Source organism: Mus caroli, chromosome 18 (assembly GCF_900094665.2).
Source record: "Mus caroli chromosome 18, CAROLI_EIJ_v1.1, whole genome shotgun sequence".
In the NCBI taxonomy this organism is placed as follows: Eukaryota; Metazoa; Chordata; class Mammalia; order Rodentia; family Muridae; genus Mus; species Mus caroli.
In genome coordinates, this window is record NC_034587.1 from 85,237,263 (window position 1) to 85,262,611 (window position 25,349).

The following is a 25,349-nucleotide window of genomic DNA, read 5'->3' on the forward strand; positions in this document are numbered from 1 at the left end:
CCAAGGGTCTTTCCTCCCATTGATGCCCAACAAGGCCATCCTCTGCTATGTAAGCGGCTGGAGCCACAGGTCTCTCCAATAGTGTCTGGGTTTGGTGTATGTATATTGGATGAATCTTCAGGTGTGGCAGTCTCTGGATGGTGTGTATTTTTGCACCCTGCTGTTGACTTAGGTGCTGAAGATAGAACTTAGATCCTCATGTATGTGGAGTTATCCCCTCACCAATTGAGCCATGTACTCAGACCTCTGGGGATGGGGGAGTGTCACAGACTATATGACAAAGATGAGATTTGTGTGTGTGTGTGTGTGTGTGTGTGTGTGTGAGAGAGAGAGAGAGAGAGAGAGAGAGAGAGAGAGAGAGAGAGAGANAGAGAGAGAGAGAGAGAGAAACCGGTAGTACTAGAAACATGTTTAGATAAGGCCTAAGATAATAAAGCTTCCTGAATTGTAAATACTTCTGAAGGTACATTTCTTTGATTGGCAGGAAGAAATAGGGAAATGAAAAGAAAGAAATGAACTTTAAATTTTAAAAGAGTACATTTAGTTTCAATTTGGAGTTAGAATTGAGTATGAAAAGTGCATGTGGGCTTGGAACTCTGATTTCGCAATGAGTATGAGTAGATGAAACCGTAAAGTTGCTTCTAGACACAGAAGACTTCTTGACTTCAGGAAACACTGCTTTATGAAACAGTGCTTGCTATCAGTGGCTGCTGGAAGAGGCTGTGGTGGAAGCACAACTCTGCAGGCCAGAGTTGGTTCCCAAAATAGGCAAACTCCCAGTGCTTGCCAGAGGCTAGGAAGCTCTAAGCAACCCACTTATCTGCAAGGAGAGATACAGCCAAAGAGCATCAAGGTAAGTAGCCTTCTTATAAAGAAAGATTGGACTCCACATTTTATGTAAAACTATAAATCCATGTCTGTACATGTGACATGAAATTAAAACCAGTACTGTCTAGGGAAGGAGCCCAGGTGCTTTTTGGGAAGGAGAGCAAAGAGAAAGTGTGGGAAGGAGGGAGGTAAGGGAACATGGTGAAAATGGAAAACATACTTGTATGAAAAAGGTCTATGGAATCCAGTAAGTACTACAATCAGTATATGCCAGGAAAACATTGGCTGTGGCTGAGCTGACATTTCACACAATAAGCCTGTGTTACAAGCAGATAATGCAGGGCAGGGACACTAACGGAAACAGCTGTCATTGCTTGAATGTCATGGAAGCCTGTGATTTAAGTGATGGGCATAGATTTGGTAAATGGTGCCATTTAAATACTTTTCTCCATGTCTTCAGGAAAAAAAACAAGTTGTTTTATCATAATAAAATTCCTAAGATGAGAAAACCAACATGATTTTATAAGTGCCTGATCTATCACACTTACTCTCCCTCTTCTTAGAAAAGTTGAGTGAGGTGAACGTAACAAGTGTCTGCTATCTAAAGAATTTTTGTAGTATGAGAGAGAAGGTTGGCAAACGTTTCCTGTGGAAGACTATAGCACAAAAAATAGCCACATACAATTAAACAGATGAGAAGGGCTGTGATCCAGCTAACATTTATAGAAATTAAATAGTGGGCTTGATTTGGTTCATGGGTCACAGGGTCTAACTCTGCTGCTGCAGATGATCACTGCTGAATGCAAACTAAGGATTCTGACTTGAATGGAATATTACTTGTTGAAATTCTAAGGGGACCATGAGGCAGAGGAGACCACAACTTCCACAGTTGATGATTCCCTAGTGCTGCAGTAAAAGCCAAGGATATGGTGTTTCAATGGATTCTGCCTAGAGTTCTGAGAGCCTAAAACAGCGAAGTTATGGTGTCCTATCATACACCCATCCTCTCAGTTGGAAATAAGAACTGAAACGAAGATCTCATATTTGTGTTTTTCCTGATAGTGGTCATGAGTTTTCAGAGTAGCAGTGCTTGGTGGTTCTCTGCTTTCCTGTGGTTTGAATGAGTAGAGAGGTATCACAGGGTGTCCCAGAGTGAATCTTGGAGGAAAAGATGCCATTAGAGTAATGAAGAAAGATGAGACTCCTTCCAGAGTTCAGAAGTGGCTGAAACACATATTAATCAAAGTATATCAGATTTCAGATGCAGTGAAATCAAGGAAAAGCAGAGGGGCCTGCCTTAGTGGCTAGAAAGAACGTGACTAAAGATGTTCACCAGACCCATATGAGAGATCTCTGAAGACAGACCTCTGCTCATGTGTAGTGCCGTGATGGTTAAAATAGCGGGAAGCATGCAGGAATCTATTGATTAATGGTTTTTCTGAGGATAAAGCAGCTCCTTTGTACAGCCAGCTCTATTCAGGAAAAAAATACTCTCAAGCCAAACCCTTCCATAAATCATGCAAAAAATGACTGCCAACATCACATAAATAGCTCAGTAGCCATCTCTATTTGTCTTTAGTTAGATGTTGATAGATAGGGCTTGTCCCCAGCAAAGTGGTAACAGCCAAACTTTTGTCTTCAACTGTCAGTCCATACGTACCTTTCCATACTCATATATGACCTCTGTATGCTTAGATTTCTGAGTCAGTCCATAGGTACCTGTCCAAACTCATATGTGACCTCTGTGTGCTTAGATTTCTTAGTGTGAGTGCAACTGATCTCTGATCTCTAATATCTGATGAACCAGCATTGAGTGACTTGGAAATGAACTATACATTCTAATCAATTACTTAATTTCAAGATTGCTTCAACAAACGCACTTGTTTACTCCTAGCAAGAGGAAACTTCTTTCAATTCTGTTGTAAGAATTCTAAGTCACAGAGTGGAGAAAAATCACATCACACCTAATTCCATTTAGGTTTGTTTGATACACTGTCACCATATCTAATTTGTTTTTCTATATTATACCACTCTACTGGATCCTAATCCCTGTCTTTTCCTGAACACACACACACACACACACACATACACACACACACACACACACACACACACACACACACACACACACACACACACACACACACACATTCAACTTGCAAACATTTAAATTTTTTTGTTTTGTTTTTCAAGACAGGGTTTCTCCTCTGTATAGCCCTGGCTGTCCTGGAACTCACTTTGTAGACCAGGCTGGCCTCAAACTCAGGAATCTGCCTGCCTCTGCCTCCTGAGTGCTGGGATTAAAGGCATGTGCCACCATGCCCAGCTAAACATTTAATTTTTAATCTCTCAAATTCTTAATTTACAATGTGGACTATGATTTTTTTACACTATTCATTTCTAACTGTTGTTGCAAGCATCTGACACAGCATGTCATTGGGCTCTGTCCTTTCAATGTTCAAGGAAGCTTAATGTTAGCCACAGTTCAGGGTATTGGGGAATCAAGTAATAAATACACAATGAACAGCAAACAGTACTGGCTTCTGCAGTTGGAATTACAAAGGTACAGTTGCAGTCTTGATTATTACTACCAATATTTGTTTTACTATAATGGAATCTATAATCATATAAAAGTAATCAAAGCATGTTTAAGTGTCTGTTTAAGTTGTGTTTAACAGATTCATAATGCTCTACAATAACCACTTCACTTTTTTTTTGTGTGTAATAAGGCTTCCTATTGGTGCTGGGGCTTGAACTTGAGTTCTCTGGAAGAGTAACCATTACTATTAGTCAGTGAGCCATTTCTATAGTCCCAATAACCACTTCTTAACCACTCAAAACCATTTTTTATAATCCCCCAATAAAACTTTATCAATTAGTCACTCCCCATTCTGTTATTCTACCAGCTTCTGCAAACAGCAATGTGCTTTGTATATCTTACAGATTTACCCATTCTGAGGCCATTTGTGCCTACACTGTTTTATTTATTTTCTATAATCATTCATATAATGGCATGAATCAATGCCTATTTCTTATTGTGACAGAATATGTCTCCTGCTATGATTATATTGAATTTGTTTACCCCATGCCTATGATGGATATTCAGGTTGTTTTCACTGTCTAATTCTTGTGAACAGTGCTGCTATGAACGATGATGTGTGAATGAGTATTTATTTTCTGTTTTAAAATCATGGGGTACATTTCTAGGAGTGAAATTGTTACATCCTGTGATCCTATTTGAAGAATTGAAAACTACTTTCCACAGCAGTTTCAACCTTTCATATTTTTGTTAGTAATACACAAAGGTTTTAGCTTATTCACAGCATGATTCCATCTTCTCTTTTTTATGATAGCTGCTTAACTGACTATAAAGTGATTTCTCCATGTGGTTTTATCCGAACTTACCTTATAACTAATGATGCTGAGTACCTTTCATCGTGTTTGTTGGCCATTTGTGCATGTTCTTTGAAGAAATGTCTCTTGAAGTACTTTGCTCGTTTCTCAGCTGGGTTACATATTTTATAACTTTCAAGTCATATATTTAATTCACAAATGTTTTCTTCCATTATATTGGCTGACTTTTCACCTTCTTGGCATCAGTATTGATACACAATAGTGTTAATTTTAATGAGACCAAATTTATTTTTCCTTTTATCTTTTCCTTTTTGTGACATATCTAATGATCCCTAGTCAACTTTAAGGTCATGCAGCTCTTACATTTAGGTCAATTCATCTGATACAGTTCTTGTGTATGGCAAGAATTACAAATTTAATTTCACATGGCCATTTAGTTGTTCCAGGCCCATTCTTTGAATACTGTGTTGTTTCCCACTGATATGTCTTGATTCAGTGTTGAACATCAATTCACTATAGATGTAAGTTTTCAATTTTTATAACAAAATAAAATAAGACAAAACAAAAACTGTCACAGTGAAGGTAGACAAGGCAATCCAATAAGAATAAAAAAAGAGGGACCCAAGGGAAGGCAAAGGAATCAGAGACACACTTGTTCATACACTCAGGAGTCCCATAAAAATACTGAACTGAAAGCTACTACATATATATATATATATATATATATATATATATATATAGGATTTGGTACAGACCCATGTTGGTCCCGTGCTTAATGTTTCCTTCTCTGTGAGTTCATATGAAGTTTGCTCAGTTGATTTATCAGGCCTTGTTCTTTTGGTGTTCTCTGTTATCTCTGATTCTTACACTCTTTCTGTTTCCTCTTCCACAGGGTTCCCTGAGCTCTGAGGAGAGGGATTTAATGGAGACATCCCATTTAGAGATGTTGTTTTTACATTATACTAGGGTTTTCAGAACAGCTTACATATTTTCCCATACCGAAAGACACCAGGAAGATGAGAATGAAAGTTCTTTGTAGGCACCAGCTTGAAAACTCCATGTTTAATGGGTTCTGTGGGTATCGTCTTCAACAATGAAGGTCTTGGTCTGTTTGTGAAGAGAAACATATTATCTTGGCAACTGCCTGAGTTCTTTGAGGATATACATTGAACCCCTTTGGCTCAAAACTCAATTAGATGTAATCCAGTCCTGATACTAGAAGCTTCATTTGGTGATGTGATATGGCTAGTTGTGACTTCATCTCTCTCATTATTTTAAAACTTCATTAGGGTTGGCTTTATATATTTTAGGAAGCTTCCACTGCGCTATATTTCTATTCCACCTCTCAAGTGCTAGCTTTTAATTATCACTTTCATACCATTTATTTGTCTTTCCGTCCTTATCCCGACATCAAGGTTTAGATTATTAGCTTTGAGCTAAGTTTTAAAATGGGGCATAGGAATCACCCAGTCTTTTCTCTTCAGGCAAATGTTGGATGATCAGGACCTCTTGCAGTGCAGTATGAATTTCATGATCAGATTTTCCATTTTCAATACAATGCCACTTAAACTTTACTAATGACTGATAAGGCTATGGGTTTAATTGAGAATATTGTCTTTGTAACATTAGTAAAATTTCCATTTATGAACATTGATATATTCTAGATACATTTTTTTGTTTGTTTTTTGAGACACGGTTTCTCTGTATAGCCCTGGCTGCCCTGGAACTCACTCTGTAGACCAGGCTGGCTTTGAACTCAAAAATCCACCTTCCTCTGCCTCCCAGGTGCTGAGACTAAAGGCATAGGCCATCATTGCCTAGCTTTCTAGATCCATTCTTAAGCATGCCTTTTCATTTGTAGGCTTTTTAAACAAACTTGCAACATTTGTCATTTTCGATGTAAACTCTTGATTCATCTACTTGGTTAAATTTATTCAGATGTGTTTTACTTTCTGAATTATAAATAAAATCATTATTTAGAATTTATTTTCATGTGATTGTTAGTATTTAGAGATACACTAACTTTTCATATGTTCATTTTCTATTGTGCAATTTTGCTTTGTTATCTAAACAGTATTGAGTAGATGTCTGCTAATATACAAAATCATGTCATCATTGTACAGGATTACTTCTTCCTTGGCTATGTAGGTATCTTTTATTTCTTTTTGCTTATTTGTTCTGGGTAAAGCCTAGAGAGCAATATGAATAGCAGTAGTGAAAGCAAACATCTGTCTTGCTCCTAATCTTTAAGAGACTTCCCCCACTGGGTGTGATGTTATCTTTGGGTGTTTCTTAAGCATCTTTCACTAGTGGTCATTTAAATTCTCAGATAATCAGTTCCCGTATTTGTCCTTTCCTCCTTTTCCCCTTGATTGATTCATTCCTTGGCTTTTCCTGATTTCTCTAGATGAGCTTCAGCTTCTCAATGTTCCAGCTTTAACCAGAAATCTCTCGATAGTGGGCATCTCTCCTGATGGACCCTTTAACGCTTACACAGGAATGGACATTTTTCAAAGTTTATCTTTTTGTTATTTTCTCACCTAATCTATTTTATTATATTTGTATTATCTATAAACTTCTCCAGTTGTTTATTTTAGTGAAAATACTATCTATAGAATCAGGGTATATTTTCCTGACTGGATGCATCCTAGATCACATGGAATTATAAAGATGCCTATTATTGCTGTGTCTCTGAGATTACAGAGCATGTCTTGGAAGCCAGCTAGTTCATCTCATCTGCAGGGAAAATATCCAAGTCTAGGTGGCCATTTTATTTTGTTTAGATGATGGTAAAGATGTTCAAAAAGTTGGATGTCAGTGTTTGCTCATTCACATTTTTATCTTTACAACATAGACAGAAAGAAAATGTACCACTTTAGATATACCTGGACAGAAGTAACAGGAACTTTTTATAAAATGTAATATATCTCACTGTATGCTCTGACACCACAGTTCATGGATTCAGTGGGTTCAATGATTCTAGATGTGAGTTTGTATCCATCTTCTGGCAATTTTCCTCAGATTGATCTTCAAGATAGTTATGTAGGGTAGTGGAGTGACCATGCAACATTCCTTCTTGTCTGCATCAGGTGAGGAAGAGGAGGAAAGAGAAAATGTTCCTTCTGGTATAGAATGCCAATAATTTCCTGCATTATGATTGGGTCATCTCAGGCTTTGATTTTTTTTCCCATTTACTCCGATTGGCCAATAGAGTGGCTTAGATTCTTCATGTTGTGGTATAGAAAAAGGAGTGGATACTCAAAGAAAGCCAAATTCCAAAGAGTAATGAAAAGGCAAGTTAGTGACAGTTACTCTTCTGTTAACTTAGAACCATCATCCAGAGTCTACAAAAGCAAACGGAACCTTACCCTACCTATCTATAAAATGTTACCTCCCATCATTTCCTGTCTTTATTTCCCCTCTACTTCTCACAGATACAATTTCATTGAAAATTGCCAGCTACTGGCATGGTACACTTGCTTTCCTGTCTGCTCAAGTTTTTCATTCCTGGACCTGACTTCAGTGCTCACCGGGCTAGTGTTCCTGGTTCTAGAGTTTGCATCCCACAGGGGGGCAGGTCTTTCTTCCAGGTATCCTCCCTACAAAAGGCTCCTACTAGACTGCCAGTCTGGATATTTGGTCTTCTGGATACCCTCATGAACTTCTTTCTTCATAACATTGAAGGCATTCTGTAAATAAGTATTTGTATATGTGTTCAATGTCTTTCTAACTAGATCAGGGATCCCTTAGACTGTAAAATACCTCTCTATTATGGTCATGCATACCTCCTGGTTAAACAATCACCCCATCTATACTCTGTACCTATTTCAATTCCTAAGTATGCTCCATATGGACACATCATTATTTCCGCCTGTTTTATATAAAATATCCCCAAAATTTATTAGACTGACCAACTTCCTTTTTTATTGTCTAATAGAATAATTCATATTGTTAAAATAAAAGGTGAAAGTTGCTGATTTGTCTTATGGACTACCTCCTTTGCCTTACAGAAACTTTCCAGTTTCATGAGGTCCCATTTATCAAGTTTTGATCTTAGAGCCTGAGCTATTGGAATTCTGTTTAGGTAATTTCCCCCTGTGCCAATGAGTTCAAGGCTCTTTCCCCCTTTCTCTTTATTAGATTCAGTGTATTTGGAAAAAAGGATTGATTAAAGAATAAAACAAAAAGGTGAAAGACAATTTTGCCTCTTGAACTTCATATGTGATGAGTCCATTTAAAAGATTATCAGAGTGAATCAATTATTATGTGTATCAGCATGAGTATAAAACAGGGAGATGTTTTTAGAGAACATGAAATTTCAGCTGAGAATAAGAAATAACCTCCTTTATAATGTGCACATTGTATCATGGTACTGCTAATGGGGCCAAATGTAATTCTTCTTTTTATAAAGGTAAAAGTTTGATTTTTGATTGTCTTATTGACATATTCCTCACAAATTTTTAAGAATTAGAATTGCTATTTTATTTATATTAGTTATTCATATTATAATTGTGTGTATGTGTTTGTTTGGTATGTGTGGTTTCATGTGCCACTGTGTACATGTATTGGTTCAAGCATAACTTTGTGAAGTTAGTTCTATCCTCTTACCTTTATGTAGGTTCTGGAGACTCAGATCATCAGGCTTTTTTAATAAGCATCGATATTGGCTAACCCATCTTGTCACAACCCTGAATTGTTTTTATAATTGAAGGGAGAAATCTTAGAAATGAATTTCACTTTGATAGTGTATCATAGTTATATAAAAATAAGGTGTAGCCTCTAAGCAGACCTGGTTGTAATATCTAGTTTTTTAGTAGTACTCTATGCTTATTTTAAAATAAAAAATTGGAAAAGTCATCACATATAATGGTATATTATATGTGTTTTGGATCGTAATATTTTGTAGTTGGAGGTCCATTCTGTTGAATATCTTTGTTCAAATCTAACCCAGAGGTGTGGTGCAGCTGGAAGGCCACACCTGAGTGGTTGTCTGCTATGCAGGCTCCTCCCATCAGCTCCAGTATTCACCCCATTTCACTTTCTCAGTGAGCAGATCCTGGACTTGCCTATATCAAAAGATCTTGACTGTCCTGCTTTGCTTCACTTCCTCTCAGGTACCAACCACCTTCAGCACACTATATCTAGTACACCTTTAGCATTGTATCAGTCTCTTCCTAACAAAATGGCATGGGATTTTACTTTTAAGATGCATTTTTTTTATATTCTTGTTGCACAGAGCTAAGTCTGGCACAGAGGACACACTCAGTAAACATTTGTCAAATGAAAGAATCTTTCTCAAAAATTATATCGTTTAAAGTAAACTGATTATCTGACAGAGAAAAATAACTGCGGCCTATCCATCCCTGTACGATAGCAAAGCTTTCTTTGAAGCTGAAACTGCTTTCCTGTGCTCATACTTCAGAGAAAAAGATGAAGCTGATAAGATCTGAGAGGAAGGAAACAGCACTTCATGCTGAGCTGTGACTATAACATCATACACATTTTTTTTTTTTATACAGTCCAACCTCCTGAATCGTTTCCAGAGATGGCTTATCTTACTTGGCTTTTGGCTATTCTTCATATGCACAAAGGTAAAGCCAGTCCTATGTCTTCATTTAAAAGTTTTGCTATAGGGAACACCAGGGCCAAGAAGTGGGAGTAGATGGGTAGGGGAGGGTTGGGGAGGGCATAGGGAACTTTTGGGATAGCATTTGAAATGTAAATGAAGAAAATACCTAATAAAAAATTGGAAAGAAAAAAAAAGGAAAGAAAAGTTTTGCTTTTGCTTTTTTTTTTTTTTTTTTTTTTTTGTGACATGTGCAGGATCTCTTAGGCAGTTTCTCACTTGTGTAGAAATACTAAAACTTACAAGAGGCAATTTTGTAGTTGAAATTGTCAGTCTTCACCATGAGCTTATCATGTTATTTGTTAAGTCTTATAAGTTTTGTTTATTTGGTTTTGTCATCATTGGATCTAATCAATTTATGTGATTGATATACATTTTAGCACTGTGTGAAGAGACACTGTGGGACACAACAGTCCGGCTTTCTGAGACTATGACTCTGGAATGTGTATATCCATTGACGCATAACTTAACCCAGGTGGAGTGGACCAAGAATATTGGCACAAAGACAGTGAGCATAGCTGTTTACAACCCTAACCATAATATGCATATAGAGCCTAACTACCTCCATAGAGTACACTTCCTAAACTCAACCGCAGGGTTCCGCAACATGAGCCTTTCCTTTTACAATGCCTCAGAAGCAGACATTGGCACCTACTCCTGCTTGTTCCATGCTTTCCCAAATGGACCTTGGGAAAAGAAGATAAAAGTAGTCTGGTCAGGTAAGGAAAAACTTTATTTTCTTTTTGTCTACTGACAATGTTTAATTCTAAGAAACCCAACCAAAAGCTTAAAATGTTATTGTATTCTTTTCCCAATTCCATTGTTAGATTTTTTATCTAATTTTTCTTCAACGAATAATGTCGTAAACCATCCCATTTTTTCCTTAATTGCTGTCATTTCTGAGTGCAAGTATCTCCCAGGTTTCAGTGATGTGGGAGGAAATGCAGATTTACATAGTTTTTATGATGACATAAGGTTAGATTGAAATAATGTTGTTAACATGTAGATTCAGAGCAATCCCTTCTTTTTTTTTCATTTTATTTATTTATTTATTTTAATTAGGTATTTTCTTCATTTACATTTCAAATGCTATCCCAAAAGTCCCCTATACCCTCCCCCACCACTCCCCTACCCACCCACTCCCAATTCTTGGTACTGGCGTTCTCCTGTACTAGGGCATATAAAGTTTGCAAGACCAAGGGGCCTCTCTTCCCAATGATGGCCGACTAGGCCATCTTCTGATACATATTCAGGTAGAGACACGAGCTCCAGAGGTACTGGTTAGTTCATATTGTTGTTCCACCTATAAGGTTGTAGACCCCTTTAGCTCCTTGGGCACTTTCTCTAGCTCCTCCATTGGGAGCCCTGTGATCCATCCAATAGCTGACTGTGAGCATCCACTTCTGTGTTTGCTAGGCCCCAGCATAGTCTCACAAGAGACAGCTATATCTGAGTCCTTCCCTGAGACCCCTGCTTAGTCTGAGGAGTACTTTCTTACTTTTCATTAATAAATATTGATCTCCNCCTTTACTGGTAAGAAGGACACATGCTCCACTATGTTCATAGCAGCTTTATTTATGATAGCCAGAAGGTGGAAAGAACCCAGATGTCCCTCAACAGAGGAATGCATACAGAAAATGTGGTACATTTACACAATGGAGTACTACTCAGCTATTAAAAAGAATGAATTTATGAAATTCCTAGGCATGGACCTGGAGGGCATCATCTTGAGTGAGGTAACCCAGTCACAAAAGAAGTCACATGATATATACTCACTGATAAGTGGATATTAGCCCAGGAACTTAGAATACCCAAGATACAAGATACAATTAGAAAAACACATAAAACTCAAGAAGAACAAAAACCAAAGTGTGGACACTTTGCCCCTTCTTAGAATAGGGAACAAAACACCCATGGAAGAGTTACAGAGGCAATCCCTTCTTTTAAATCATGTCTCAGCAATGCATGATATCATGCCTATTTGCTGATCATTTGGCACTAGTTTCAGCACCTTAATATCTAGGATCTTTTCTGGATGAATTATTATGATTTTATTAGCAAATTCTGAACAAAGTTTAAGACAGAGTTCATTTTCAGCCCATATACTTCCTTTAGAAACTGATAGATATTGTGTCAGAAAGAGAATAATGATTTATGTGTGTTAAGTGTACCAGTGAGTATGCTTAGACTTTTCTACTATGGCCACATGGATCAGGTATGATACATCAAAGAAAGTCTGGGTATTATAGCCATCATTTTCTGTAAAACCTGTGTTAGTAGCTCACTCCCTCTCCCTGAAGTAACAGAACAACCCATGAAGTTATTAATAATAATGATTTATTTTTAAGAATCTACCATTCCAAATCTCAAAATCTTTGGAAGTGTAGTTTTTTTCAAAACAGAATAATATGATATTAAATATATTTGTTATATTTAAACATTTATCTTAAAATATATCTAAAAATCTCCTTTTATGCTTTATTTGCAATTTAACAAGATCTATAAGTACTGCATTTTATATAATATAATGATGGAATTGATCTATTTAATACTAAACCTGAACTTAAAACTGCAGAAATTCTAATGTGCCTAGTAAATTGTCAGAATTATAACATAAAGAGGGGGTCAAATTTTTTAATATTAAAAGAAAAAACCCTTAAAAATAAGAAATCCTAATGTGCATAGTAAATTGTCAGAATTATAATATAAAGAGTGAGTTGATACATTTAATATTAAAGAAAGAAACTTAAAAATCAGAAACCCTAATGTGCATAACATTGTACGAATTTGACAGAAAAGAGTAACACTACATGTTCGTCACAAATACTGACTTCTTTTCTTCACTATTAACTCTTTATGGTTGAGAAAACTTCCTTTCAGTACCTTAGACAGATTTCTTTATCCCTTTCCACTGTACACTTGGACATAAACATAACCTTCACAATATCTCCATACAGGAATGTTGGGGTTAGTAAAGTCTTCTGGCCTTTCCAAGGCCTCTAACCTGTATGAATCCTATAAGGATAGCAGCATAGTTAGATGTTAAGTCATGTGTGGGGAGACATGAGCTTCTTGGCCTTGAAAGGGTGATATATGACCACTGCGTATGTATCTATAGAGCTCCTTTATGCCTTATTATCTCCTTTTTTCCTTTGACTTTTAGCAGAGAATTGAGCTACTTAAAGATCTTATTTTGGATAAGTGATACTATTAGTGGAAAGGGCATTAAAATGTTCATTAGCTTTAAACTAGGGGTTCTTAATTACTGATAAAATTAAATAGACAAATTGGTGCTGTATTATTTTCTCAATTCATGGTAAAATAGATGTGATTTAGGTGGTGACCTTTCAAAACAGTTCTTTGATAGCAGAGTTTGTGGTAGAAGTCTTGAGGAACACATTGCTCACCTTGTATCTCTGGCCTTATTGGTCAGTTAAATCAAATATATTTCTAGTTAAATAGCCCTCTCCCAATGGCTAGAAAGCTACCCATTCCAATATCCTGCCCAACTTTTACTAGATACCCACTTTGTATGAATCAATTGAGTGTCTCTTGTAGTATGTTTGAATACTCAACTACAGGAAAGAACACTTTCTGGTGCCTAATTTAAAAAGAGAGGGGTGAGAGACAGAGTCAGAGAAACCATCACATGCTTGCTGACAGAGATGAATCTCACAGCTTTTTGGAATATGATTCATTAGCTGGCTAAAGGACCACATATTCTATGGTACAATAATTCTGCTCTGTTTGGTATTTTTAGAGCTTGCCAATATGAATTAGAATTCTCCAGCCATGTTTATAGCAACAGTGATGACAGGAGCAATGTTTGGAAGCCACCAATAAGTTCATCAAGAGTAGAATAGGCAAATATGAAGGGCTCATCCATGCAGTAGGAAACTGCATTCCTAAGGGAGGACTTGTCACTATGCTCACTAACAGAGCTGAATCTCACCAAAATCACAATGAGGAAGTAAGCATACCAAAGATGACTTTGGGTGTGGTTCCTGTCCTTTACATTGTATAGGCATGAAAGATTGAGCAAAACATAACTGATTGACATATAAACAACAACAAGAAAAAATAAAGCTACAAGAACAAGTTCTAAAACATGATCAGGAAGAACACAGAGACAGGATCATCATCATAGTGATAGTTATGTATATACATTTTATTTACTATTCTCAGACTGTATTATAACATTTCTTTCAAACATGCTGAATATCTAGAAAAATGTTGAAAATATTTAATTGCAGTTTTTGAGCAGTTCAAAGATTCCTACTTAAGGCAAGCACAAAATTTCCACTCTTACTTGATGTGGATGTTAGAGAGAAGGAAGCTTTAAGAGTGTAGCCAGATTTTTATGATCTAAGAACTGGAAGATATTAGCTTTAGTTTAAAATAACAGAGAATTAGGAGACCAGTTTTTGCTTGTAAGAAAGGAAGTGTTTCTGGTCTCCTGAGTTATAACATAGCCTCCGAACATCTATCATTTAATATGATAGAGCAGAAGAGCATTTCAGGATTGAATATACTATCTTTGAAGTTACTATCACCCAGCATGTGTGAAAAAGATAGCTAACAAGGCATCAATGGGTAGAAGAAAAGACTAAGGTTATAGTTTGGAGAAGGATCAAATTGAAGTGCATGAGGGCATTTGTGTTCAAACATGGAAATAATGGGGAAAGGAGAGAAATAAGCAGGTGTGGAGGGAAGGATGAAGCAGTAAAGATGTATCAGTGGTCTGGGATCAGTTAGGTTGGACACAGTTGCTGCTCACACTCTTTTTGGGTGGGACAAAGATATCCATGTCTTCCACACTCCTTTGCATGGTCTGTTTCTTACAACCTTGCTAGTCTAGCACTCTGCCCAGGTGCCAGCAGTTGACACAACAGCTAAATGGTCTATGCATGTTTATTGCTGGTTAGCAATGCCCAGAAATCCCTTTAATATTTGGGGCTTCAGAACTGGGACCAATTCTGTTGAATCCCATGGTAGAATACTTTTAAAAGATATTGTGCACCTCTAGATCAAGTGGAAACAATATTATGTTTTCCCCTTTAGTCTGGTATGATGTCAAGATTCAAAGGTGGAAAGGGAAGAGTGTCCTAGATCTGGTTTCCATAAATAGGCTTGCTGATATGGGAAAATGAACTCATCCATTAACTCATCTACCAAATCCTTATTAAGAACCTAAACTATTCTAGAATATGTTCAGTGATTTTGAAGACAGAAAAGCATGTATCTTAGCTCTACATGTAGTTTATCCTGGTTTACAATTCATAGCTTGGCTCATTTCAATAGGTGGCTTTTGGCTGCCTGTATAGTCCATATTAATATACCAGCATACCTTTATATCAGACTTTGTTTTGTTTATCCAGAATTAGCAAAGAAGGAAAAGGTGTAAAATGACTCTTGTGTAGTACTGACAGGCACAAAGTGATGAAGGTAGAGACTTAGTTTGAAAGGCTAAGAGCATTGTGAATGTCAAAGGACATCCTGAAGCTGGTATGTGGCCCACCAAGAAAGAACTTCCCATATAGTCTTGTTTCAAAGATTACTGGAAAATTTTTAGATCTTTATCTGTATTCTTTTAATTTTCAAAGGTTGAGTGAATCCATATTTCATCCTCTGGTCCTTACTATAGCTACTCTTTTCCCAGTCTGAAAGAGGTAGCCAACCACAAAACCTGGAACACATTTCCTCTGTAGAGCAGGTGTTGGGAGTGTTGGGGTGTGTGGGTGCTGGTATGTGGTGGAGACAAAGTCTCATGCATGAGGAAGAGTGGGTACTCTTCAGTCTTTGATACCTGTCAACATCACCATGGAACATATTCAGCCCACAGGTCAGGGAAATCCAAGACTGTCTACACTTGCTTAAAAATTTTCTCATCAAAAGTCAAAAGCTACAGAGAGCTAACCTTAACCCTGATTCTCTAGAGAATTAGTGCATAGAAATTTATTCATAGACTAGTCACACTACTGACTAGAGGCAAAAATCATGGATTTTATTTTAAAGAATAAAATCATTGAATTTTGAATATGAAAACAAGAAAAATAATTACTGAAGGAAGTGGGGAAAATAACTCTTGGGTCCAGGGCTGGCTTAAGAGAATCTTCTGTGAACTGTTTCTGAGGTAATGCTGCCAGCAGCAATCTGATTTAAAACTGTTAGGAAACAACCTGATTTGTAAATTGTATTTTTGATGTTGCCCTTTATTTTGGTTTGACTTTATAGGTAGTGGTGATTAGAAATAGGATGAGCTTTCCCTTCCTTTATGAAAATGGTGGGAAAATATTTCTGAAGACAATAAGTTTTAAAACTGCTAACAATTTTAAGACCATCAAGTCGATCCTTCTGGGATCAATGCAAAATGACTCCCTGGGGCAACATCTCATGTACTTACTTTAGAATTGTTTTAATTAAATAACTCCACTGATGGGACTGCTGGCACTTCCCTAGAGAGATTATGCACAATCCAATAAATCTTAATGTGAGAAAATTTCTGACTTCAGCTATTTAGCCAACTAACATCTTTAAAACCTTACTCTTTTTCATAATCTTCCCAGAGAGAAATACTCATGTTTCATAAGATGAAGGTCTATAGGAAGGTATCATGGGAAAGGTCCATCATCCATAAGATATATGTTTAGGAAATATCATGTCTAGGGAAAGACCACATCCCATAGGATGGTGTCAAGGGGAAAATTTATGTTCAATAGAAGAGGGATATAGGAAGGTGTCTAGGTAAAGAGTGATAATGTACCAATTTATATTTACTAACACTTGAAATAGATATGGGTGCCATACCTGCAGAATGCAGCAAGGGTGAAGATAGTGTTCAATAAGAATAAAATAAAGGCATGAGCTCTGTGTTCAAATGTTCAACTTGATCATCAGGATAATTACAGAAGTTTACATTCTCATTTCAGTTGACTGTTCCCAATACAAGCTTGTGCTATTTCTTGGGTGCAGAATGAAATTCATTCTTCAACCATATTAACGTTTTAAATATCTTAGTGAAAGTGTTCATGTGAATATATGTGCATGGGCATGTGTGTTCTGCACAATTTTCTTTTCAAATTGAAAATAGATTCTTCTTTTATATGCTGCATTATGACCAGTTTTCCCTCTATCCATTCCTCCCAGCTCTCCCCGTCTACCTTATTGCTCAGATCCACTTTTCCTCCATTTCCCATCAGAAAGGATCAGTACTCCAAGAACAACCAAAGATGATAAAACAAGACATAAGACAAGGCAAATGCCCTAATACTGAGGCTGGACAAGGCAATCCAATAGGAAGAAGAGATTCTCAACAGCATGAAAATATGTCAGAGACATACTCATCCCATTGTTAGGAGTCCCACAAAAACACCAAGCTTACAGCCATAACATATATGCAAAGGACTTGGTGCAGACCCGTACAGGCCTGGTGCTTGCTGCTTTTATCTTTGTGAGCCCACATGAGCACTGCTTAGTTGATTTAGTGGACCATGCTCTCCTGGTGACCTCCATGCTCTCTGACTCTTACAATCTTTCCCTGCCATCTTCTGTGGGTTTGCTCAAGCTTCCAGTAGAGGGACCCAATGGAAATTTCATATTTATATTCTCCATATAATTTCTGGTTTTGGGTCTCTGCACCCACTCCATTCCCATCTGCTGTTGGAGGAAGCCTCTCTGATGATGACTGGACAGTGCACTGATCCATGAGTATAGCAGAATATTATTAAGAATCATTTCATTGATTTTTTTTGTTGGGGGTAGGGGAGTCATGTTTGCTTTTACCTATGACTTTGGGATATCTGGTTTTCAGTTCTAGGCCATCTACACAGTGTAGGGTGTGAACTCTTTCATGGTGTGGACTTCAAGTTAAACCTGACATTGTCTGGTCACTTTCACAAGTTCTAAACCACCATTGCCCCAGCACACATTGTAGGAAGGATATATTATAGGTCAAAGTTTTTGTGGTTATCTTGGTGCCCTGGTTTCTCTTTTGATAACTTGCATAGTGCCTTCCTGTGCCAAAGAGCCTTGAATGTAGGTATGAAGGTTCTATGTAGTCACTAGCTCAACCTCTTTACATTCAATGAGCTGTGTTGATGTTGTCCTCAGCAATGGAGCACCACTGTCAGTTTTCTGAGGCTGACTATCCTAGCATCAGCCTGGATAGATCATGGCACTATCTCAGCCAACAAATCAATTGAATGTAAACCTATCCCATCATTTGAAGCTTTGCCTGGTTACAAAAATAACCAGTTCAGACTCTGTTTTGTCCACTATTAGGGGTCCTCACTAAGGTCACCCTCATCTATTCCAGGAAGGTTCCACTGCGTGTGTTTCCAAAGTACCTCAGAACCCCAGATTACAGGAAAAATTTAATCATCCTTCCAATCAATTCTATGAATGGATAGAGTTAATTAATTAATTAAATTTTTACAAACTGCATGCTACAATTGAACACGCACTATTTTTCTAGTGAGAAACATCCAAGGAATTCCATTATTATTTTTGACAGAGGGCTTGGTAATGCTAGTGTGCTTACCATGAGACAGTTTGTTCCATTAGTTCATGACATCAGATTTCTCAGTGTAACCCTTCATTATCTGTTTCTATGTGTGTGGTGCTGAGGAGCAAAATTCAGGTCTCATGTATGTGAGGCAAGCACTCTGCTGTTTACCCAGTCTCTTCTCTACTATCTTTTAAAATATATAGTTATGGATAGTTAAATAAATGATATTTATAAATAGACATTCTTTTTGTATCATATGTTAGAATTGTTTTATAAAACTAAGAATTTAAATAGATGGAAATATGTACAACCTCTAGTACTACATTTCATTAAACTGACTCAGTATTTGACTTCTCATTTTTAATGTAGTCTGACCATGACATTTTTGTTAAAATAGCAGAATTAAAGAATTAAACCATAGGGAAAAATAATAACCTTGTTGTTAAATGAGATTATTGTGTATAGAATTATAATTGATTGAATGTGTAGAATGAATGATCATATCATAACAATAATGTAAATACTTATGCAAATCTGTTCTATTTTATTGGAAATTATATGTATACATGTCTTTGTGTGTGTGTGTGTGTTAAGAAGTTAGTAAAGCTTCTCCCGTGAGTTACAATGTAGGAAACGCCTGTATCTGTGAGTTGAAATAATAGCAGCAGGTTAAAGATATTACATGGGGGATTATGCTAATTAACATTCAGAATGGTTTGAGGAAATAAGAGATAAGTAGAATTTCTTCTGGTTTCATGGGAACCATGAGCTGGGAATCTTGTATATTTTAAATGAATGGAGACAAGAATGATAGGGGAGAGAAGTACTATACAGAAGACACATCCTATAAAACATCACTGGCCAGGAAAAAGGGGTTTGACTATAAAGAACACATTTTGTCACATGATTTAGGATAGATTGGGAAGTACAAATTCTAGATATTGGATTTTACCTAGCAGCCAGTAAAGTTTTTATAAAGTGGAAGTCACATGTTGGCCACATCTTGCAGTAGTATATGGGATGGTTGGGTTAAGAAAGCAGAAAGATGGGTCAGGTAAAGAAGCTGAGAGAAAGAAAGCCCTGTCAACTCAAACAGAGCAGACACAGCCTTTAAGCCATGGCCCACAATACAGTCTCTATTATAGATCACTTAATCTAATTTCCTCTGTCCCAATAAAGAAGTCTTCTTTATGTATTTAATTCTACCTGTGTTTTCCCCTTGCTTTCTTTCCATAAATATTTATTGACTGCTGTGATCTATGTTAGGTCAGATATATGGAATAGGGAAAACTATTTGGATTTTTATTCTCAGACTAATATCTAGATTACAGTCTAATCCAATGCTTGTTTGATGTGGGTGTGCTGAACAAGAGATGGTGTTGCTAGAAGAAGGGAGGTGGCACTATACATGTGTTTTGGAAGGATGGAGAAAGAGACAGGAAATGGGGATACTCAGGGAAGTTGTAGCTATGAAAAGTCACTAGAGTTTTCTCAAGAAGGAAGTAAAGAACTTCTGGGATTGAGGAAAAATCAGACTATTGTTAATGGTTTCCTGCTAGATGAAAACTAGGCTGTACACAAAGGCAAAGTGAATCCATTTTGTTTAGAGACAACTGGATACTTAATAGAGCCCATGTAAATGTTAGTTCAAAATGAATCATAAGGGTAAAGAAATGCTATGTTGTGCTTTCACTAGAAGTTCTAGATTATGACTGGAAGGGATTGGGGAAAATCATTGATGTGGTAAACCCATCACAGCCAATATCTTTACAAATAACCTATTAGAGTGCAAACAGGAAAGCCCCATGAATACATGGGAAGGAGAATATTCTGCAAGCCAAAAGAAAGAAGAGGCATAAAAAGAACCAATGTTACCGTAATCTTAATTTTGGATTTTTAACTTTCAGAAATCTGAAAATGAAACATCTGTTGTTTATGCCACCCTTTCAGTGGTACTTTGTTATAACAGCTCCTCAGAAACTTCCTTTGTCTGTGATAATTAATCTTTATTGTCAACTTGATTGGATTTGAAACCATGTAGGAAAAAGTTCTGAATGTGTCTGTAGGAACATCTCCAGAGACGTTTAACTGAGGATGATTGTCTACCTGGAATGTGGCTAGTTCCATCCTAGTTTGGGGACTTGTACTGAATTAAATGGTGCCCTGAGTATTAATCTTCGTTTGACATTTCTTTATATCTATGTATACAATGTGACCAACTACCTCACACTCTTGTTACCATACTTTTCTTTGCCATATGGTCTCAAGCCATGAGTCAAAATAAACCTCCATTTGGTCACAGCAATGAGAACAATGACTAATATATTGCCTATGTTGCTTGCAAATGCTATCAATTTTTCTCTGCTCCTTCTATGTACACCATTACTTGGAATATGTAAACTTAGAAGACATGCTCAATAAAGAAACATAGAAATAGAGTAGAAGGAGATGACACTTCAACACAAATTCATCATCATTAATCCTGCAGGTATATTTCGGAAAGCATTAATTTTATACACAATTAAATGGAACATAGCAACTTTTTTATTATGAGTTCTGTTCAGGAATCCAAAAACCTTTTCCTGTAGAGACAGAGGATTTTATCATATCTCATTTGCCAAAGATGTTTGATTAGAAGGGAAATATCTAATTGATCATTTATGGAAAGTAAATTCAAATGAGAGCAAAATTGCAGCGAATGAGGATAATTAAGAGCCAATTTTTAGAAATACAAGTTTGTTGAGACTGACAGTTTGGAAAAAAGAAGGGTAATGGAGATGGAGATCTGGGTACCTGTATGAGAGCAAATAGTGAAAGCACCTATTAACTAAGTCAGAGGCATTGGTAAGGACAAATGAGTTACGAATGACATTCAGTCCCAATAGAATAGCAAAAACGATAGAGAATATAGTTTGCAAGCTATAATAGCAAAGCAAGACTAAGAGAGAATATCAAGGACAAAATTTGGAAAGGGGAATATGGCTTTGCTTCTCTGTAAGTACAAAATATATAAAAGAGTTTGAAAATTTGAGTTATGTTGTTTCATTCTTTGCCATATGGTGTTTCTTCCAAAAATTCTAGAATGGGAGGTAGATATTCTTTTTGATTTTCTTTAGATTTATTTATTTTATATACATGAGTGTTTTGCCTGGAATTACAGAGTGTTGTCAGATGCCATGTAGATAGTGGTAATGAAATCTGGGTCCTCTGCAAGAACAGCAAATGTGTTTAGCTGATGAACAATCTTTCCAGTCCCAAGGTAGACACTTTCATCTTAAGAAGACCATGCTTCAGTTTTTATTGTAGTTTGTACTTGGTTGCACAATAAGTATCAAAACCTTTTCCTAGTTTTCTGAACATAAGACTGCCTATTTCTCACTGCCCAAACAGGTTGGTGGTCAACTATTAATTCTGTGTACATTTAGTTTGATTTCTATAGTCTTTGTAAGTCTTTACAAAGACAAGAAATTGTTCAGAAGTGTAAAGATTAAGTAATTTCTCTCACACAAGGCAAACTCTTAACTTAAGACCGTACTTAGACTAATAGATTTTAATTTAATGAATTATCCATCTTTAGACTAGTACCCAGTGAAAACATGGTAGTGTTCTGAAACATGATGGCTGTTTGCCAATACAAGTGAGATAGTGTCAGACAGTTTGGCTGGTTGCATTTGTAAAGCAAATTCAATGGGAGTAGAGCTACTATCCTCAGGGAGGCAAATTTTCTCAGTATATCAGTTAGATCAAAGGCTCATCATTTCTTGGAGAAAACATGCTGTCTATTGGTTCATTCTCTAAGGGCTTCTCCTGCAATGTCACTCTCTCTTTATCCACTGAAAAATTTTTATTGTCTGTGACTCCGTTTTACTCATTCTCTTTCCTTGATGTTTTGAAATTTTATCTGCATTTGCTTTTAGAGATGCTGGCAGGTGTTTACAAGCATGCTTTTGGCCTTGTTACAATGTGTACCTCTGGGCACTGTAACTCTTCCCCAGTGGATGGTCCTTTTTCACTTTTCTCTAGGTTGTACCTTCATCTGACTATGACACTTTGACTTTGCATTTTAGCCATAAGAGGCTTTATATTAAGCATAAGAACTTTTAGATCTGTTAGAATATATTTCCCTTAGACTTTCAAACACATTTTTCAGTATTCTTGGGGTTTCTTTTGGGATTTTTACCCTTTAAACCAGAATTTATATGTATATATATTTAAAACCAGAACATTTGCATTTTAGTATGTTTTCCATTTGTTAACCATGAAAACTTTCCAGTGAACATTCTTTGACTTTCTATTCAGAATAGTTTTTAGTCATCTGAAGAGGCATTTGCTTCAAAGCACACAATTTATGTGTCTCTTCCATTTCACACCACAATGTAAAACTCAATGCACTTTTTATTCTCATGGATTAAGTAACCAGTCAGAAGAGCAGTCTGAGTATACAAAGATTTTTCAGAGGAGAGATTCAAGACAGAATGTGGACAATTTACGTATCCACTGATCTCTTGTGTTTAATTCTTCTACCTGATAGGCTTTGTCTAGTATTTATTTTTTATTATGTTATTTGCACTATGTTGATAACATCACATGGGTGACTGGTTTCTACCATATAAAATACTGACTTCTGTAGCAGTTGCTATTTAGAACTAAGTTAAGATGTCCTCAGTATGTGACACTGTATCTTATTTTTTATAAACTATCTCCTTCCACCTCCACATTCTGAGTTAGATTTGTCATTTTTGTTGGAGCTGTCCCATGCTTCAAAGGTTCTTTTAAATCCTTTCAGTTATTTAATTCTTGGGTGTTTGTGTTGGCAAATTATGATCTTTCTATTACTCTAAGATAGAGTAGTTGAAGCTTCATTAAGAAACAGTAAGGTTGAAAAACATTGGAATAGTTGGGTCTATGAATGGAAGTTAGAAATTTTTTGTTGGAGGCAAGAGACTCGAAAAATCATGTGTTGAGGAAATGTACTAGGTTCTAGCTTGTTCAGATTTCATCCGCCTTTATTTAGTCCCAATACCTTCCATACTCCAGCCTCTAGGCTTGTCTTTCTGCAGTGTGACCCTTTCTTTCCAATGCTATCCCAGAAAAAATATATATATTTCTTTTATATATATATATATATATATATATATATATATATATATAACCATTGTCCCCTTCAAAACTGCTCTTATAAATTTGTGTGAATATTACCACTTTAAAACTATCTGGAATGGAACTGTTAGGCATGTAAGGGATATACTACTAGACATTTATTCTCATTATTGTGGGTCCTTGATCTATGTCTTGAATCTTGCTCTCTTCACTTTGTTTAGTGAAAAAGTAATTCCTGGTTTCTATTAAATTCAGCAGTTCTAAACTATGTCTCTGTAGTTCTCTAACATTAATTATTCTATTGACACTGGTTAACTTTTAAACGTTCAGGGAATGCTCAAGGACTTTCTTCTCAATGCTAAAATTACTTTTAATTTCTTGTACTAGGTATATATTCTAATATAAAAATAATATATTCTTTTATTTAGAACAAATTACAATTTTGCAATATATTTGCAGTACCTCTATTTCCAGAATGAATACCTTAGTGCACCATTTAGTAACTGATAGCTGGGCATTTATCATGGGAGATTCCCTATGTGTGAGGGAACTGGTAATAATAGATAATAAATGATTGATGACTCTTAGTAGTCCCTTAAGTATGTTTATCCAGATATAGCCAACTAGAACATTCTCAAAAAGTAAAAACAAACCCTCAGAGGAAGAACAGAATTCAGACTAAAACCAAAATAGAGCAAAAACTCAGGAGGAAATAACTATTTAGGAAAATAGGACTAATAAGATTATCATGGCAATAACATGTCATTTATCAAATGCAGTTTGGAACATAAAAATGTCATTTGATGTATAGTTACTTCATTTGGCTAATGAGGAGACAACTCATTGAAGTTCATTTCCAGAGATAATGAAAAAGACATAATCATGATAGAAGTGGTTCTTCACTGTTTACATCAGGCACATTATGTCTTGTCCACTTCACTCCTGGAGTTGTGATTGTTGGCCTATTAGTGACAGGCCCTAGGAGAGTTGTAATGTCTGTGCCCACCTTTGAGTAGAAAGCTGTTGCTTATCTGGAGCCAATCAACAGGACATGCTAAATTCTGACAGAAATGCTCTAGTGGAAGCTACCGCTTTGAGTCCAGAGGAGGTACCTCAGAAGTTCATATGTGATATTATCAGGATGTATACAGAATTCCAAGATTTCAGCAGAAAGAATTGTCTGCATGAGGGCATGAAGTGAGTGAGGATTATGAACACATGATGGGCTTAAGTATAATAACTGTGATTACAAACTATAGGCAGGTGTGGAAAGAGATATAGTAGAGAGGTTTGGTGGCAGACTGTGCTTGCCGAACTCTGTGATGATAGAGATTCCAGAATTTCAGGTTTGCAAGCAGGGAGGGCTGAGATAAAATTTATGTTTGGGAAGGAATTTCCTCCCATAGGAAAATTTGGTTATAAAATTTCCTTGGCTCGGCACAAAGATTAAAGCAACTATATTCCAAGACAGCAACAAGCTTCATTGGTTACTTTCACATTACCGGGGCCAAGGTACCCGGTAGAACCCATTTAAGGGAGGAAATGCTTCTTTTAATTTGTGGTCTAGAAAATTTGGTCCATCACAGTGAGGAAGGAGTGGTAATCATAATGCTAGTATGGTACCAGAATGAACATGACAGGGAGGCCATTAACATCACTGTCGATAAGGAAGCAGAGAGCCATGTCAAAACCAGGGGCTGGGCTCTAACTTGCAAAAGCCTGTCCCTAGGGAACTAGATTTACCAGGCACATGTTCCAAAGACATTGAACATGGTACTAATAGCAGCAGGGGACCAATAATTTAAACCATGACTTTGAGGGTGATGTTCAATATTTAGAACATAAGACTGCCTATTTCTCACTGCCCAAACAGGTTGGTGGTCAACTATTAATTCTGTGTACATTTAGTTTGATTTCTATAGTCTTTGTAAGACT

General features: G+C 36.6%; 1 protein-coding gene across 1 annotated transcript in view; it reads left to right on the forward strand.

Moving 5' to 3' along the window:
- Window positions 1–533: 533 nt before the first annotated feature.
- The window catches only part of Cd226 (CD226 molecule), a 74,081-nt gene continuing 49,265 nt past the window's right edge, over window positions 534–25,349 (forward strand). Inside the window, exons 1-3 of the mRNA XM_021150993.2 lie at window positions 534–853; window positions 9,702–9,773; window positions 10,189–10,527. Of these exons, the coding sequence (XP_021006652.1) occupies window positions 9,728–9,773; window positions 10,189–10,527 (385 nt within the window). The 5' untranslated portion in view covers window positions 534–853; window positions 9,702–9,727. The remainder of the gene's footprint in view (window positions 854–9,701; window positions 9,774–10,188; window positions 10,528–25,349) is intronic.